We start from the raw sequence: 18,942 nt of genomic DNA, 5'->3' as shown, positions 1-18,942 counted from the left end.
GTTTTCTAAAATAGTGTAAGTGTCGTCATCGGCTTTCATAAGCCAATCAGCGTCATCGAAATGGTGGTCGAACACATATTGGAATGCTTTCATAGTTTTACCAGTCAAATGTTCGCGACCCTCGGGAACATCAATTCCGACCGTAGGAAAACTGTCATTAGTCATTGAACTAATAAAATTAAGCTTGTTTCATCTATGGCCCCACGTGGCACGCACATGTACGGCTTTTTTCTGCAGATTCTTGGGACTAGTCATTACCCAGCATAAAACCCGTACTTGATCATACAGTTTTTTGGCTTCTCTGTTGTCGCCTGAAATGTTTTCGTTTGAGATCATGTTTAATTAAAGAATATATTAAAAAGAAGTTGACACAAAATATTCCAGAAATATAGATGCCGATCATTTGTATATTACGACTTTGAAACAGAAGAAACTCGTTGGCTCGATATCTCATGGCTCGATATCCTCGTTGGCTCGAACCAGATTAAAAGGAACGATTTCATTTATTCTATGTTCATATTAAATTCGATCGAATGGCTCGATATCTTGAGGGTCGATATTTTTCCACGCTCGATGTCATTTTCGCGGTCCCAAGTAAGAATTTCACACTTTGTTTTGTTTGCTTGGGTCAATGTCATTTTCGCGAGTTCAATTAAGAATCTCACATCTTGATTTGTTTGCTTGGCTTCACTTAGCACAAGGCGCTATTCGATAAAAATCGCTTGATTTTATCATATTTTTAATAAACATGCCATCACTTTTAGTTCTGTCTCTAATTGTTATCCATGTATGAATTTCAATGCATTTTGATATAACTTATAAGCTATGTTTAAGTTACTCACTGTTTAAAATTGCTTGTTTGTTGTTTTCGCACAGAATTTATGTATTTTTATAATAAATAAAGAAATAAAATGATATTTTCTAAGTATCGAATAAGTCATGTTACGAACTGTACGGTGTGTAAATATGTCCAATAAATACTCTTCTCTTGCGGATATAGCATAGCCAATAACAAACGAGGTAAACAAGACTTTTTGTAACGAATCAAAAAAAAAACATTCTGTAAGCAATCCCGCTTGGCTCGATATTCTCGAGGCTCGAAGTATTTTGGCCGGTCCCTAGAATATCGAGCCATCGAGTTTCGACTGTATATAGATGTTCACACACACACACACACGCACACGCACACGCACACACACACACACACACACACATTTAATTAATGTCATTATGTGAGATACTCTTTCCTGCTTGAAAAAGCCTCATATATTTTGATGATTTTATCTAGCATAATGACGAAGATGATGACTATTATGACAATGAAGATGATGGCGACTGTGTTGGTGACAATGACTACGACCATTATTATATTGGTGGAGCTGGGTTGATGAAGATGATAATGATGATGTTGATGGTAATGATGATGGTGGTAGTGATGCTGATGATGATGCTGCTGGTGCTGATGATGATGATGATGATGATGATGATGTTGATGATGATAATGATGATCATGATGATGTTCATCATCATCATCATGATGATCATGATGATGATGATCATGATGATGATGATGATCATGATGATGTTGATGATGATGATGATGATGATGATGATGATGATGATGATGATGATGATGATGATGATGGTGATGATGAGGGGTAGTAAAGTTATCCGTAAACACATTACTTACCATGATGCGAATGCGCGTCCTGAAACTGTACAGGACGGATGATTTTCTGCATCTTATCAAGATCCTCTTGAGTAGGAAACGTGTCTCTTGGAACCTCGACCCTGGGTCCGTCCTCGCTGATGGTCATGTGTTTCACGCTGGCTGATAACCCAAGCGTCCTTGGGCTTGCGAAGTATGTGGTGCTTATGTAGGCAAAAACCAGACCCACGGACAGCCCAAGCACGAAGTTAAAAGTCCCTGTCTTCATCATGTCTGCAAACGCACACACGATATTCGTAGTTTCAGTGTTTAAAGCAATTTATATTAGTATATTGTGTGACAATCCAATGACATAGTCATCGTACAGGTTATAAGAAAGGTGTTGCGAAACGCTGCGAGTATGCTGACGTGTATTAGTGGATCACGTTTTGAGGGCTACGTCATCCAGAAATGTTGAAGTAAAACAAAAAGATTAAAGCCTATATCTAAGACGATATCAAATTTGAGATACATGTAATTGGCATACAGCTGCATCATGGAGATCTACTTTATCACAAGCAATGTACTCTATGCGAGCCTCACCGAGTCATCCTCGGCGGTCCAGCGTACTCATAACTTATCATATAGGTTATGAATACGCTGGGGTGCCAAGGATGCACTAAGTCTACCAGTACAAACGTGTTTAGTGGGCGGTATTCATGGTCTTGCTCACGGTACACAGAATCTCAGCATGCTGAATTATTCGGCGAAAGTTTGTTATGCAGGATTTAAATAGAAAAAGAAATATTCATTACTCAATGGCATGCGGGGCGTGTGGTGGCTGGGCGGTTATATCTTCAGCACACATTAAAGAGACATTTAATAAACGATATTACAACTACAACTTGTAATTGTACGGGTAGCCACACGCATATGCGCAAACACAGGATGTGTTTTGCAAGTCTGGAAATGAGAACACATTACTAGAGGCGTTAGGCCCCTAGAACGCTTTTCTAGCCGTAACCATATACTTTTAAGGGACAAAAACCAGATGATACGATTGCAAGAAAAAAAAATAGTTAAACAACTTACGTACACTTGATGTCGTTCTGAACAACGCATTGAATCTTAACTACTGATGTTTCGCATTGCTTTCGATATTTGCTTCTTTCGCACTTTTTGCACATTTTTCCAAATCGGAATTTACTTGGGATGTCTACCACGTAAAATCCAGTAAGTTTAAGAATGGCGGGGGTATATCTATCTGTATTCATCACTTGACTTTTACGTACTAAATATACACATTTCATGGCTTCCCGAAAGAATGAACATAGCGAAAAAGTAGATGCGAAACAACGTAGACACAGAGGCCGACAGATCAATATCGGTGATGAAATTGTTCGAAGGATTTTTTTAAAGAGATTAACTCTGCTGAAAATGACTGCAAGTCTCTTAAATGCTTACTGACAGTTAAGTGTGTAAAATGATCACATGACCTGCGGATACTTTTTAAATTGGGAAACCATTATGCGATATTTTCAAACATGGAAACTCAGCTAAGAAGGCGTCATGATTGTTGCGTTTATTCTTTTAAGCATGTAAAATGATGTATTATTGACCTAGACTAACCCGTATTGACAGTTCTAGGCTTGTTTTGAAGAAATACTGTATTCTTTTTTTTCGGACCATCTGTCGCCTTGTCTCTTGACTTGCTTAACGATTATATGTAATTTCTTTAAAAGATTGTTTCCATACTTTTTAAAGATAAACATAACATTTATCAATTTTTCGATATAATCGTAATTCATGTTCGCAGTGTTTATTGACACGTGTTACATTTTTGACGCCGTTTAGTTATCGTCTAGAATTACAGAAGTTCTGGTATCGGATCCTGATTTATCTAAACTTTTTCAAATGTTTTTCGTTACAAAAAGATTATAAAATATCCTCTTTTTTTGTCTTGACAATGGTTTATATTTGATTACTTCACCACCGCAGTTTATTAGCCTTTAACTATTGTCTTTCAGAAAATAGCTGATTAAGGCAAAAATATACACATATTCTAGCTAACCTTGTCAGAACTGAATAGGATAGACATTTAAATTTAAATTAGAACCTACTTTGGCAGCAGTTGAAATCGCCTATCGGTATCAATAAGCGTAAATTGCAATTTTAAAACTGAAAAGGCATTACTTCGAAGTTTGGTTCAGCTGAAAAAAAAAACGTTACAATCAAAGGGAGTTAGAACACATCATGAGCAATTTTTATGAGGGGCTTGTTTGCTTCGCCGACTCCGCCGTTTTTAATCTTAAAGTCTTAAGATTCTAAATATTATGTTCTTACTTTTAATTACTCAAGTCCCTTACAACAGGATTAAGCTAAGCTCACTATTTTTTCTATAATATGCGTTATATTTATTTCTTTAAGAGTTTTTAGAAGTTATATAGGAAATATCCTTATGACAATCGCAATAAACCATTTTCATTTATCAAAATCGATTTTGAGTATGTAATTTGGCTAACAGTCGAAATTCTCTATTACGAGCTCTGTTATCTTAAGTCGAACAATTTGGGTTCGATATACATATTTTGAATTTCGGTTAAATCGAACGTTCGTTATCACTAAGTATTTCCGAAGGTCCCAACGACTTTGAGTGTTTTGACTGTATATGTTTTACCATAACACGTTTTATCACGTACTCGTCAATATTTGTTTAGAATGTGTTAGAAAATTCTTTGTAGTCCTTATACACAAGTCTAAGAGGAAACAAGATATATTTTACGATAAATGTATAATGTATAGAAAATTTTAAATATAATCAATATCCCGTTGAAAGGCGCTAGGACCAAGGACAGAAGCCCACAATCTAACCAATGACCTGTCGAAAGGCACAAGGACCAAAGACAGTAGCACAAATCTTAACTAATGTCCTGTTGTAAGGCGCTAGGACCAAGAACAGCAGCCTCAATCTTTAATTATGTCTTATTGAAAGGCACTAGGATCCAGGGCAATTGCCATAAAGCTAACCAATATCCTTTTGAAAGGCGCCGGGATCAAGGCCAGTAGCCCAAAATCTAACTGATATCGTGTTCAAAGGCACATGGACAGAAGGACCAAGGACAAAAGCTTAAAATCAAACCTTAATTAGTTGTAAGGCACTATGACCAAGGACAGTAGCCTAAAATCTAACCGATGGCCTTTCAAAAGAAACTAGGAACAAGGCTTGTAGCCTAAAGTCTAACCAATATCCTGTCCAAAGTCACTAGGACCAAGGCCAGCAGCCTAACATCTAACCAATATACCGTTGAAAGGCGCTAGGATCAAGGACAGTAGCCTATAATCAAACCAATATCCCATCGAAAGTCACAAGAACCAAGGCCAGCAGCCTAAAATCTACCCAATAACCCATTGCAAGGCACAAGGACCAAGGACAGTTGCCTAAAATCTAACCAATATGCCATTGAAAGGCGATAGGACCAAGGACAGTTGCCTAAAATCTAACCCAATATCCCATTGAAAGGCGATAGGACTAAGGACCTTTGCCTAAAATCTAACCAATATCCCATTGAAAGTCACAAGGACCAAGGGCAACAGCCTAAAATCTAACCAATATCCCATTGAAATGCACTAGGGCCAAGGACAGTTGGCCTTAATCTAACCAAAATCCCTCTGAAAGGCACTAGGATCAAGGACAGTTGCCTAAAATCTAACCAATATCCCATCGATAGTCACTAGGACCAAGGCCAGCAGACTAAAAACTACCCAATATCGCATTGAAAGGCGCTAGAACCAAGGACATTTGCTTATAATCTAACCAAAAACCCATTGCAAGGCACTAGGACCAAGGACAGTTGCCTAAAATCTAATCAATATGCCATTGAAAGGCACAAGGTCCAAGGACAAAAGCCTAAAATCTACCCAATATCCCATTGAAAGGCGCTAGGACCAAGAACATTTGCCTAAAATCTAACCAATATCCCATTGACAGCCACTAGTACCAAGGCCAACAGCCTAAAATCTAACCAATATCACATTGAAATTCACTAGGGCCAAGGACAGTTGGCTTAAATCTAACCAATATTCCATTGAAATGCACTAGGACCTAGGACAGTAGGCTAAACTCTAACCAATATCCCTATAAAAGGCACAAGGTCCAGGGACAGAAGCCTAAAATCTTACCAATACCCAATTGAAATGCACTAGAACCATCGACAGTAGGCTTAAATCTAACCAATATCCCACTGAAAGGCACTAGGACCAAGGACAGTTGCCTAAAATCTAACCAATATCCTGTTGAAAGGCACTAGGACCAAGGACAGAAGACTAAACTCTAACCAACATCCTATTGAAAGGCGCTAAGACCGAGGACAGAAGCCTAAAATCTAACCAATATCCAGTTAACAGGCGCAAGGACCAAGGACAGTTGTCTAAAATCTAACCAATACCCATTGAAAGACACTAGGACCATGGCCAGAAGCCTAAAATCTAACCAATATCCTGTTAACAGGCACAAGGACCAAGGACAGTTGCCTAAAAGCTAACCAATGTTCTGAAAGTCACTTGGACCAAGGGCAACAGCCTAAAATCAAACCAATAACCCGTTGAAAGGCACAAGGACCAAGGTCAATTGCCTTGAATCTAACCAATGCCGTGTTGAAACGCACAATGATTACGGACATTTGCCAATGTAACCAATTTTCTGTCGAAATGTACAAGAATCAAGGCCAATAGTCTAAATTCTAACTGATATCCTGTTTAAAGGAATTAGCACCAAAAACAATAACCTAAACTCTAACCAATATCATGTCTTAGGCAAAAGAACTAAAAACAGTAGCCTAAAATCTAACTTATAACCTGTCGAAAGGCACTAAGACCAAGAACAGTAGCCTAAAATCTAACTGATATCGTGTTAACAGGAACAAGGATCAAGGACAGTTGCCTACAATATAACCAATTTTTTGCCGATGTGCACAAGGATCAACACCAGCAGTCTAAATTCTTACTGATATCTTGTTAAAAGGAACTAGCACTAAAGACATTACTTATCCTAATACTAACACGTATCTTGTTTTAAGGCAATAGAACTAAGGACAGTAGCCTAAAATCTAACTGTTATCCTGTCTAGGCACTAGGACCAAGATCAATTGCAAAGGTACATGGATGAAGGCCAAACAAACACAAAGCAAAAGTCGCAACACTTGACAACACACATTATAAAAATAACTCGACCTTTTAAATATCCAATTCAATATGCGTTATCACATCGGGGACCCTTTTGAAACACGATTTAGAGTTGTTATTGTAATTTTGAATCTGTATAAACGTCCAAAATGGCACCACAGTTTGTTTTTTGCTGTTTTTGAGTTCATTTTAATACGGGCTAAAGTTCAATTTACAGAAATATGTAGCGAAAACAAATGAAAGTGTAACACTCAGACTACACCAGTTTACGACTAAAATCCACTAAGATCTTTACTGAAACAGACCCCAGAAATTTCCTGTAAGTTTTAAGCCCATGGACGTGACTCCGCAACTTAACCCGCGGTCGGGCAAAATATAACAAAGTTCTTATAATTAGCGTATTTGATAATTATCATTCCTATATTTTGCGAACAGTATTTGATAATTATCATTCTTATATTTTGCTAGTAATATTTAATAATAATCATTCTTATATTTAGCGAATAGTATTTGATTACTACCATTCTAATATTTTGCGAATAGTATTTAATAATGATCATTCCATTCTGATATTTAGCGAATAGTATTTGAATATTATCATTCTTATTGAAAACATTTGTGTTCACAAGCAATACTCCTTACTATTAAGTATATACTTACCTACATTTAATCCCATTGCAATGTCACGTTAAATCCAAACTTTCCTTCACTTAAAACAATGTTATACTCTGCTGGAAAGACATATCTGTTTTCTGTACAAAAGTATTGCTGCTTTCAAACTGATTCACGGAAAAGATTCAGAACGCCATATGTTGTACAATTTTTGAAATACGAGCATAATGATCAGGCTTATCATTAATTCTTTGTTTACCGAGAGAAATGGGAGTGCCATCATTTGCTTTTCATCTTATTAATGATGTTTCCATGTTACTCGTTTATAGTTTTACCAGCTGGGCTTCAATGATTGTTGAGATTTGATATTTTAAATTATTATACCTCACTTTTGTCTACAATGGTAAAATCCCATTAACCGAAAAAGAGATAATTTGACTGTCAGAAACATTTGCAACATTTTTGACACGTGACCAGGCAAAAATTTACTGTCAGATCATGTGACCGCAGTGACATTTTGAATGTCATATATGGGCAAATAACTGCTTCAATATTTTAGATAAATCATGACGTGATTGCCTCCCTTATACACATACAGTAGTGACGTCACTATTCAATGTGTACACAAAAACATCAGACGACAGGAAATAAACGGTGGCATTTTATTCTAGATCTGATTATTTTATTATGTTATATTTTGTTTACCTTGTTAAACTTGTTTTATTAAATGAATTCAAAACATTTTAAAACTTTTGTATGTACTTAATTTTGTTCGGTATAATAAAATAAATATCATATGGCAGCATGTGTGACATGGATATTGTCAACCCTCAAAACAGAATGTCACCCGAGGCGTTATTCTGCTCTCGGGTTGACAATATCAATGTCACACATGCTGCCTTATGATATTTATATAGATACCATCCTCTCGATATTGTAGCTTTTTCTTAGCACAGCACTAAATTGAGAAATAGTTTATTTCCGTTTTTATTTACTTAAAACACTGCACATTGACTTTCCCTTTATGCCTATATAATATCCGAGTCAGAAAAAATAAATCAGACATTGCGTTTATGCTTTTTATTTGAAATATGAAACAAATAATTACATTGGTAACATTAATTGAAAAAATACACATGACCTGTGTTAAGAACATCGTAAAACACAACTATCTTTTGTTAAAAAATAAACAGCATATCGTATATAACAGTTTTATGTGACAATAATTCAAGTTGTTAATTCAACTCAGGTTTAAAAAAATAAAGCGATGCTTAATATATCTAAATTTAAATGTCCCCTTCACTATACCAACTTGTCCGATTCATAACACTGTCATTACCAGAACGTACAAAGCGTCTTAAAGCAAAACCTGTACGGTTAAGAATATAACTATGACATTTGTTCAACAGTAGTACGGCACTGGTGAGAATCTTACCTTCCTAGGAGTCGTTCTCTACTATGATATATGTTCAACAGTTGTACGGCACTGGTGAGAATCGGATATTGCTAGGAGTCGTTCTCTACTATGACATATGTTCAACAGTTGCATGGCACTGGTGAGAATCTGTCCTTGCTAGGAGTCGTTCTCTACTATAACATATGTTCAACAGTTGTACGGCACTGGTGATAATCTGACCTTGCTAGGCGTCGTTCTCTACTATGACATTTGTTCAACAGTAGTACTGTACTGGTGAGAATTTTACCTTGCTAGGAGTAGTTCTCTAATAAGGTATATGCTAAACAGTTGTACGGCACTGGTTAGAATCGGTCCATGCTAAGATTCGTTCTCTTCCATGACATATGTTCAACAGTAGTACGGCACTGGTGAGAATCGGTCATTGCTAGGAGTCGTTCTCTACTATGACATTTGTTCAACAGTAGTACGGAACTGTTGGTAATCTGTCCATGATAGGAGTCGTTCTCTACTATGACATATGTTCAACAGTTGTACGACACTGTTGAGAATCTGTCCCTGCTAGGAGTCGTTCTCTATTATGTCATATGTTCAACAGTTGTATGGCACTGGTGAGAATAATCGGTCCTTTCTAGGAGTCGTTCTCTACTATGACATATGTTTAACAGTAGAACGGCACTGGTGAGAATCGGTCCTTGCTAGGAGTCACGTCATGTTTTTGTTACAGTGACAAACTTATTTTGTTCTTTTTTTTCTAATGTATTTCATGAAAAACTCTGAAAAACTTCAGGGATGCAAACGAATGGCAAAATTGATATTCGAATATTCGGTAATTCTTTCGATCGAATATTCGAATATTCGATTACCAAAATACATATTTTAGAAGATGTAGTGAACTACTATTATTATTCGCTAAAGTAATTGCCGGGGCATTTTCACCCTACTATGTCGTAGCCAGTAAGCGCGGCGGACCCTGATTTCCCCAAATTAGTCTTTGAAATTCTCCATTTTCAGGAAGAAAAAAACAATACTTTATGAACAAACAAACAAACAACATAATCGAATAATTTCAGTTTCGCTGCCTTTATATTTGTAAACAATGTGAACTTAGACGGATTCCTAGTAAAAAAGCGTTTTGCGCCAATGAAGGGTCGTTCCGTAGGACGAGCAGCCTCGTTCTGAGATTGACCTCTAAATTGACTAATTATAACTTTTTTTTCTCATTTATTTTTCAACATATATCATATTAACATGATGCATCAAGAACATATGTATATATATATGCTTAAACATTTCTGTGTTGTGTAAAAAAGCATTTTTTATCACACACACACGCGTTCACACACACGCACGCACACACGCACGCACACACACACACACACTAAATGATGTCCCTGTTAATGTTTATAAAATTTAGTTTATTTATTTGAGGAAAAGAAACAATGATTTGATATGCGTTGTTTAGGCTAGATGTGTCTGTTTTGTATCTTAGTTGTTTAGACTATTGAGTACTTCCCATTTATTTCTGTGGGTTTCAAACTTATCATTGTTTAATGCTATTTGCTCTTCTATTTTGATTCTTAATTACAGATAATGCAAAAAAAATGAATTGAAAGATAATTGTCTGTCATTACATTTTGTGGAGTTTATATAAAATTTCATTAAGATAATTAAAAAATTACAGATATTACTGTACTTGCTTTTTTTACTATTCCTAATAGGGCTTGGTGTTTGTAAATTGCTATATTTATTGGTGTCAATGCAATAAAGTTGTTTAATTTGTTCCATAGCTGTTGTGTTTTTTGACACTCCCAATATAAATGTTCAATTGATTCTACATTTGAATTGCAAAATGTACATAGACTGCAGTCAACTAGTTTGAGTTTAAACAACAATTTATTAGTCGGTAGTATTCTCATAAGGAATTTGTAGTTGAAGTTACGCAAAGTTGTATCTATCGTCGATTTGTAAATGTTACCATATACAGTTTTCCAATCTAAATTTTCACTAATATCCAGAGTTTCTTTCCACTTTGTTTCAGAAGTCGGTTGAAGAATATTTTGCAACAAAATCGAGTACAAAATTTTGTTTGTTTGTAATGATGTTTCAACTTTTTCTTTAAATTCTTGAATATTAGTTTGAATAATCCCATCTGTAGTCAGCTGTGTCTTAATATGTAATGGAATTGACCGAACAAATGTTTGATACTTTATAAAATCTGTATTTTTTATGTTGTATAGGTATTCTAATTATAACTATGGAAAACCAAAACCAACTCGGGAAGTAAAATAATAAAACGAAAACATATGTTGATTTGACTCATCTATTGTACAGCAATATAGGAAATATATCCTAAACCGCTATACTATACAGTTACATTTTAAAGCACGAACACTGTATCGAAACAGGGAAAACAGTTTGAAGCACATTCATGTAACTACATTATTGAAGCACATGTCATTCATACCATCAAGGCGATTTGAGCCATGATGCACAGCTTAATTTGCAGTATGACAACAAATTGGTGTTAAAGCCGATTGCTAGCCAGTTATTGTAAATTTTGGGGGACTTTTATATTACCCGACGATATAAAACTTATATAACTTTATAAAGAACAACAGTGCTGTAGGCAAAAGGTTTTTTATTCTCTTTATTACATTTTTTTCGATTTTTCGAATACCGATTTTGACATTCGAATACCAAACGTTTGATCGAATATTCGAATATTCGATTATTCGTTTGCATCTCTATGAAAAAGTAAAAAGTCTAGTCCTTGTCATTATAATTGCATATGTGCTGTACTTCCACGTCTAGTTCGTCATGAGATGATAACTGCATATGACTTTATATCTAGTAGTTAATGAAAACATAAGTGGAAATCTCTATATATCCACGCTGAAAGTCTGGTTTTCAGGAGATCATAAAGGCATGACTGTATATATAGTACTTTAAGTAAGCAAACGTGCATATATCTGTGTATTCTCGCTGAAAGTCTAGTTTTATCAGGAGATCTTAAGTTCATATGTCTATATATTCACCCCGAAAGTCTAGTTTTCAGCCATGTCTGTATATTCACCCCGAAAGTCTAGTTTTTCAGCCATGTCTGTATATTCACCCCGAAAGTCTAGTTTTCAGCCATGATTGTATATTCACCCCGAAAGTCTAGTTCTATCAGGAGATCTTAAGTTCATATGTCTATATATTCACCCGAAAGTCTAGTTTTCAGCCATGTCTGTATATTCACCCCGAAAGTCTAGTTTTTCAGCCATGTCTGTATATTCACCCCGAAAGTCTAGTTTTCAGCAGCTCAATGGTGCCTTATAACTGTGTATTCACCTCGAAAGTCAAGTAATTCAGCAGTTCATACGTGCACAATTATGTCTGTATATTCACTTTGAAAGTCTAGTTTTTCAGCAGTTCATACGTGCATATGTCTGTATATTCACTTTGAAAGTCTAGTTTTTCAGCAGTTCATACGTGCATTTGTCTGTATATTCACTTTGAAAGTCTAGTTTTTTAGCAGTTCATACGTGCATTTGTCTGTATATTCGCGTTGAAAGTCTAGCCTTTCAGTTGATCATAGTGCAAATGTCTGTATATTCACCCCGAAATTATAGTTTTTCAGGAGATCATTAGGGAATGTCTTTATATCTAATACTTTACGTAAGCAAACGAGCATACATCTGTATATTATCGCTAAAAGTCTAGTCTTTCAGGAGATCATAAGTGCGTGTGTATATATATTCACCCCGAAAGTCTAGTTTGTCAGGCGAATATAAGTTCATATGTCTATATGTTCGCCCCGAAAGTCTAGTTTGTAAGGGGATCATAACTTCATATGTCTATATATTCACCCCGAAAGTCCAGTTTTTTAGGTATGTCAGGATATTAACTTCGAAAGTCATTTTTTAGGAGATCAATAGTGCATATGTCTGTATATTCGCATTGAAAGTCTAGCCTTTCAGTAGATCATAGTACATATGTCTGTATATTCATCCCGAAGTTCTAGTGTTTCAGGAGGTAATTAATGCATATGTCTGTATATTCACCACTAAAGTCGAAGTGTTTCAGGAGATAAAAGTGCATATGTCTGTATATTCATCGGAAAAGCCTAGCTTTGAGGCGATCATAAATGCAAACGTCTGTATCTGTACGCTTAATGTTTAATTTTTCAGGAGATTATACGTGCATATATCTGTGTATTCACGCCGAACGTCTAGTTGTTAATCATATGAATGCGAACTTGCATGTATCTATATATTCACGCTGCTAGTCTAATTGTGTATGTAATATTCGTGCTTACACCTGTATATTGATGGTGATAGTCTTGATAGTCTTGATAGTCTTGTATGCGGCGAATGCACTTTCAGCAACCTCTACTACTGATTGTTAACAACTTAACTGTACGTGCTTCTCAATCAATTTATTATAATTATTTGCAAAATGACGATACTCGAGTTATAACGGCACAATAATAAAGCGCTATACAACCATTGTTTAGCAAATCCAGAATGACTTAGTTTCATACTAAGTTCGAAGAGTTTTAATAAACTCTCAATGAAACTCTGGAAAAAGACCGAAGGCGGGATTCTGTAAGCGGCGTAGACTGCGCTATATTTCATTTAATATGATGAAGAACTAGTGAAGTTCTCTTTGTATAAAGTTTTTATTCAAAGTAAAATATTTCCTTTCGACGTAATCATATATCATGATTACAAAACTAAACAGATTGATGACCTAAGCGACTGTTGGCCTTAACAGAACGCAAAGCTGGTGAGGCTGTAGCCCATGACTCCCTAACCAGGAGCCAACATCCTAAACCGTGGGACTACTCGAGCACCTTTCAAGGTTTGTGAACTTGTAACAGTTTGTGATATGTTTTTTTTGTATTTGAAGAGTTGTTTTCATTTGTATTTACATTGTGCTTTCCCAAATAGATCTGACTTAAAAAGTTCAAAATGATAAGATAACCGAATCTCTTTCAATAAAGCTACTTTTTTTTAAACGAAACTAATTTTTTCTTTCTTTTTAAGCATTGATGGCCTTTCACAATGCAAAAGCGGTGACGGAAGGCCAAAATAAAAAAGTTTCAAAAGATCATGTTTTTTTTTCGATTTTAGAAACTATCTTATCATTCACTTTTGGTGTTGACGAGGTGAAATATATGCGATGTTACACTGAAATAAACAATCTATCTTTTCATGCTTAAAATGGATACAAAATGGCATTGAATTGCATTTCTTTTAAAAATCGCGCCAAATTATATACGAACATAAGGTCATTTTGGAAATGACGTTAAAAATGTGTCTCATCCCTGTGTACGCGCTGAAGTTTGATTTGGACGAGAGAACGGGCTTTATTTTCAAAACTATTTAAAAAGGTGAAATTTCAATTTTATTTCACTGATAAATCTCTATAAACCACCGTAAAGCATATAATAAAAAACATTTTCGAAACATTTAAAAACATTGACACGCATGAAAGAAAGAAACAAACATGCTTTCTGAAATTTAAAAAAAAGAAAAATAATAGAAAATAAAATATTACGTAATAAACGGTTAATAATCTGCAGTTATTTTTCTTTCACAAAATGCTTTAATATATGCTTATAAGACACATTCGAAATATGTAGAGGAACGGAACAGTTTCAGACTATAACCTAACAGACGGAATGTCCCTTTAGACCAGAATTGAAATGCATGATAAAATGATATTCCAAATGGAAAAATAAATCACATGCATGCATATTTCCAATGCCACAAGCATAAATTGTACTGGATGGAGTGTCTTAATTAGACCTTAATACCGATCTTACTTAACTCTTTCACCAAACAACAGATATGCATCAACGATAATCATGTTACCTTCCTCCGTCACTCTTCATACATATCGTGGGAAAATTGACAAACAAAATATCTTTTATATCGATATGCATCAGGCAGGAGAGACAACTCTTCTTCCAATGAAATCGCATGATACAATTAATTACTCTTCCATAACCATGTATATGCATTTGTCTCCGAAGAGGCTGTTTTAAAAATTATAGTGATCAGGCAGACCGATCTCATTTCCAGCTTTCGCCAGAATACCTTTTCTAGTCATATTCCCGCATTGGTACCATGCGGAACCAATGAAACTGCCTCATTTTTTATTTATGACTTCCAGATTTTCAGAGCCAAATCGCCCACGGTACACAACGAAGAAGTCGACAGTCGACAGCGTACGTGGTAGAGCTCCATAGGCGACTGCGGTCGACTTTTAATGCTCTCTAACATTAACCGCGTGTTTCGATTGTTAAAATATCAAAACACTTGTTACATAAAACAAATTTCAAAACGAGGCTCTAACAATTATTTCACTTCCTGATTCTTGAAAATATGTGCACAAATGACAATTCTACAGCCATTTAAAGATTGATTAAATTTTGGACGATTGTGTTTGTTTCGTTATGGCTCCCGCTAAAAAGAAACGCTAAATATTGGGCAAAAAATGCTGAATTTCATCGTAAATGACAGTGAAAGTGATGCTCAAAAGTTTGAATTTGGTTTGGACATGTCTGACGGGAAACTGGGTGACAATTACTGTGAAAAGACAGTTTGCAATCAGTCATCTGCACCTGCTACACCTATATTTAATGATTTATGCATATTTGTTTTTATTTTGCTACAGATCAAAGTTGAGTGTTTATTTAATTAATATTATGCAATGCATGTACGGTAATAGAAAAATAAAGTGTGGCTCGGAAATGAGAACCACTTGTATCCCTGCGTCTTCATTTTTTGTTTCTTGTGTTATCATCAAACTGTATCAGTAATGCATCATACATATACTATAATGTATACTACACTGACCATTTATAAACAATATTGCAAATTCCTCAGAAGAAGCTGATCTTGAAATTCCTGTCCCTGTGAGAAAACGAGGGTGTGAATGTGTTGGAGGCATTGGTCGCGGTTGAGCCAATGGTCGTGGATTGTACGAAGACGTCGAATGTAAACCTGACTGACATTACTATGTGCTTCTTTCCATGCCATGAGCTTTACCATTCACTCAAAAACATTAAACAACCGGAAGCTAGAATTGTGTATACTTCGTAAATATAAGTCAAAAAGGAAAAAAAGATCGTGTCATACTGTGTGATTGAAAAAAAAAGAATGAATCACACTTTGTGTTGTAAATAAGTATTAGTAGATTTTGTAAATGATCAAGTGTATATTTAACATATATATATGGATATTATTCAAATGTAAAATATTTAAGCTGATTGTTTTTTTCTATGCATGAAATATTGCAATTTCTTTTGTATTTTCTTGAAATATTTTTGTTTGGTTTATATGAAAATTTACCCGACCAGTATTTGCAGTACAGTTGTTTTTGTATATGTGTTTATGTTTTCCAATACATGCCCTAATTTGAACAAGATATTTAAAAAAAAAGGAATTGATGTGTAAAATAGGTGGACATTAAGTTCTGAGAAAGCCTGAAATAAACCGCGCTGGCTCGAATTTTCTGTGACATAGTTGGCGCCGAAAGGGTTAACAGTACGGTGTAGTTTTTTTTTATAAATTCTCTACCGGAGCTAAAATGGCTACCAACCCCAATCGTGTATTCATTGCAAGAGTGATAGTTTATATTTTATTGCAAATGCTTATATTCATTTTGTTATTTAAAAGTCACCTTGTCTAGTCATTTCCATGGCACGAGATATGACAAAAAATTTAACAGATAATTATTTTTAATCAGGTTTTCCAAAAGTAAAGTGGAAAACCTAGGTTATTAGATTGTGGTATGTCGTTGGGCAGGCAGGTGGATATGGTCATTGGTACTCGTGCGTCCAGGCTTTAACTTAGCCATGCAAAGGGTATTTTGAAATAACTTTGCAAAAATGTTAAACAACTAGAAAACTGTGGTTTTGAATTATTTATTTATTTATTAAATTAGCATTTGTATTTCAAAACTAATTTTGTATAAAATGATCTTATAGTGTAATCATTCTTTCCCTCGGATGTTTTCCTTGTACTGTTTACGATATCATTGTTTAGTAAATAAGTGAATAAAATGTGAGTAAAAGTATATAAGTGTTCGCTCTTCGTTCGCTCGCTCCTCCTTTTTGCTAAATGCAAAACAAATATTTTTATTATTATTTCGCCACATTTTTTTTTGGAAAAAATCCGATGAACAAGTAATCAATTTGGTGGGGACTATTCTAAACATTATTTTACTTTGACTGCTACGTCATTTCCGGCTTTACGTCACTTCCTGATTTAAATCTTGATTTCCGGAATGAATACCGTACGGTCTTAAATGGTAAGTAGAATATTCCAGTTCGTACATCCTGGCCGGGGGGACGTAGTGGAAGCTTATTGCATAGTCGGAGATGCTCTCCCGACCCTGAAAGAGTAAAAGTAAATACTTATTTAGAATAAATTGCACCTCTTTATCATTCGGTCAAGGCGTATAACTCGACAACTATTTTACCCAGAGTTATTAGACTTGCTACATTTGTGAGGATTGGATTGGATTCTAAAAAGGTTTTTTTTAGTTATGAAGAAGGCTTCAGGTTTTGAATACGACGTCAGAGTTATATGAATACGAACACTTTATTCCGGAGCAAAAAGGAGGACAAAATGATTCGGTGTTATGAAAGCAACTAGTATGCTTTAAAATGAGTACTTATTTTATAATAAATATCAGAAGAGATTCTTTATCCACACAGAGAAAATATCATTTGTAGTAATACATTTAAAACTTAACGGTTTTCTGTATAATCAATGCGCATAAGATTAGGAGTCAAATATGATTTTTGAGGTACGAAAAGTACAAATTGAAGGCTAAATGTCAGACAGACGTAACACTCTCTAGTTTATATGACGCTACGAGTCCATGATATGAGTTACTAACTGCATTTACTCACACTTTGGCCTCCGTGCGCGTCAAATATATGATACCACCTTGGATAGTCGCCCATCAGATGTGTAGCCGGGTCAAAACAATGGAATCGACTCCGACCGAATCGGTCAGAGGAGTTGCCGACTTTAACCCCCAAGTTCTGCATACACTGGCCAAACTCCGCGTCCTCAGCTCCGCCATCTTGGCGGCACATGGATGCGTTCGTTCCGTGGGCACCAAATCTTTTTAGCGGCTCCTTGCTAATTATGTACCCCGCGCCTCCGCTCAAGAATCCTTGTTTAACACTAACCTTAAGTTTTCTAAAATAGTGTAAGTGTCGTCATCGGCTTTCATAAACCAATCAGCGTCATCAAAATGGTGGTCGAACACATATTGGAATGCTTTCATAGTTTTACCAGTCAAATGCTCGCGACCCTCGGGAACATCAATTCCGACCGTAGGAAAACTGTCATTAGTCACCGAACTAATAAATATAAGCTTGTTACATCTATGAGCCCACGTGGCACGCATATGTACGGCTTTTTTATGCAGATTCTGGGGACTTGTCATTACCCAGCATAAAACACGTACTTGATCGTACAGTTTTTGGGCCTCTCTGTTGTCGTCTGAAAATATTTCGTGTGAGATCATGTTTAATTAAAGAATATATTAAAAAGAAGTTGACCCAAACTATTCCAGAAATATAGATGCCGATCATTTGTATGTTACGATATTGAAACAGATGAATTATATAGATGTTCACACACACACACACACACACACACGCACACACACACACACACACTAAAGAAATGCCATTATGTGCAAAACTAATGCCTGCTTGAAAAAGCCTCATATATTTTGATGATTTTATCTAGCATAATGATGACTATGATGACAATTAAGATGATGGCGATTGTGTTGGTAACAATCACTACGACCATCATGATATTGGTGGAGCTGGGTTGATGATGATGATGATGATGATGATGATTTTCTGTATCTTATCAAGATCCGTTTGAGTAAGAAACGTGTCTCTTGGAACCTCGACCCTGGGTTTGTCCTCCCTGATGGCCATGTGTTTCAAATTGGCTGATAACCCAAGGGTCCCTGGGCTTGTTAAGTATGTGATGCCCATTAAGGCAAAAACCAGACCCACGGACAGCCCAAGCACGAAGTTACAAGTATTTGTCTGCAT

The 18,942-nt window shown here is 35.7% G+C and overlaps 1 protein-coding gene and 1 pseudogene across 1 annotated transcript; both read right to left on the bottom strand.

Moving 5' to 3' along the window:
* Positions 1-183: 183 nt before the first annotated feature.
* LOC128229098 (glycoprotein-N-acetylgalactosamine 3-beta-galactosyltransferase 1-like) lies at positions 184-7,628 on the bottom strand. Its single transcript, XM_052940767.1, has 3 exons — positions 7,490-7,628; positions 1,691-1,942; positions 184-311 (listed from the first exon to the last, which is right to left on the bottom strand). Exons 1-3 carry the CDS (start codon positions 7,503-7,505, stop codon positions 190-192), a joined length of 390 nt encoding a protein of 129 aa, XP_052796727.1. The 5' UTR covers positions 7,506-7,628; the 3' UTR covers positions 184-189.
* Positions 7,629-17,095: 9,467 nt separating this feature from the next.
* Positions 17,096-18,942, bottom strand: LOC128229102 (glycoprotein-N-acetylgalactosamine 3-beta-galactosyltransferase 1-like; annotated as a pseudogene).

Source organism: Mya arenaria, chromosome 1 (genome assembly GCF_026914265.1).
Source record: "Mya arenaria isolate MELC-2E11 chromosome 1, ASM2691426v1".
In the NCBI taxonomy this organism is placed as follows: Eukaryota; Metazoa; Mollusca; class Bivalvia; order Myida; family Myidae; genus Mya; species Mya arenaria.
The sequence above is the reverse complement of the archived record's forward strand: the minus strand, read 5'-3'. Positions and strand labels throughout refer to the sequence as shown.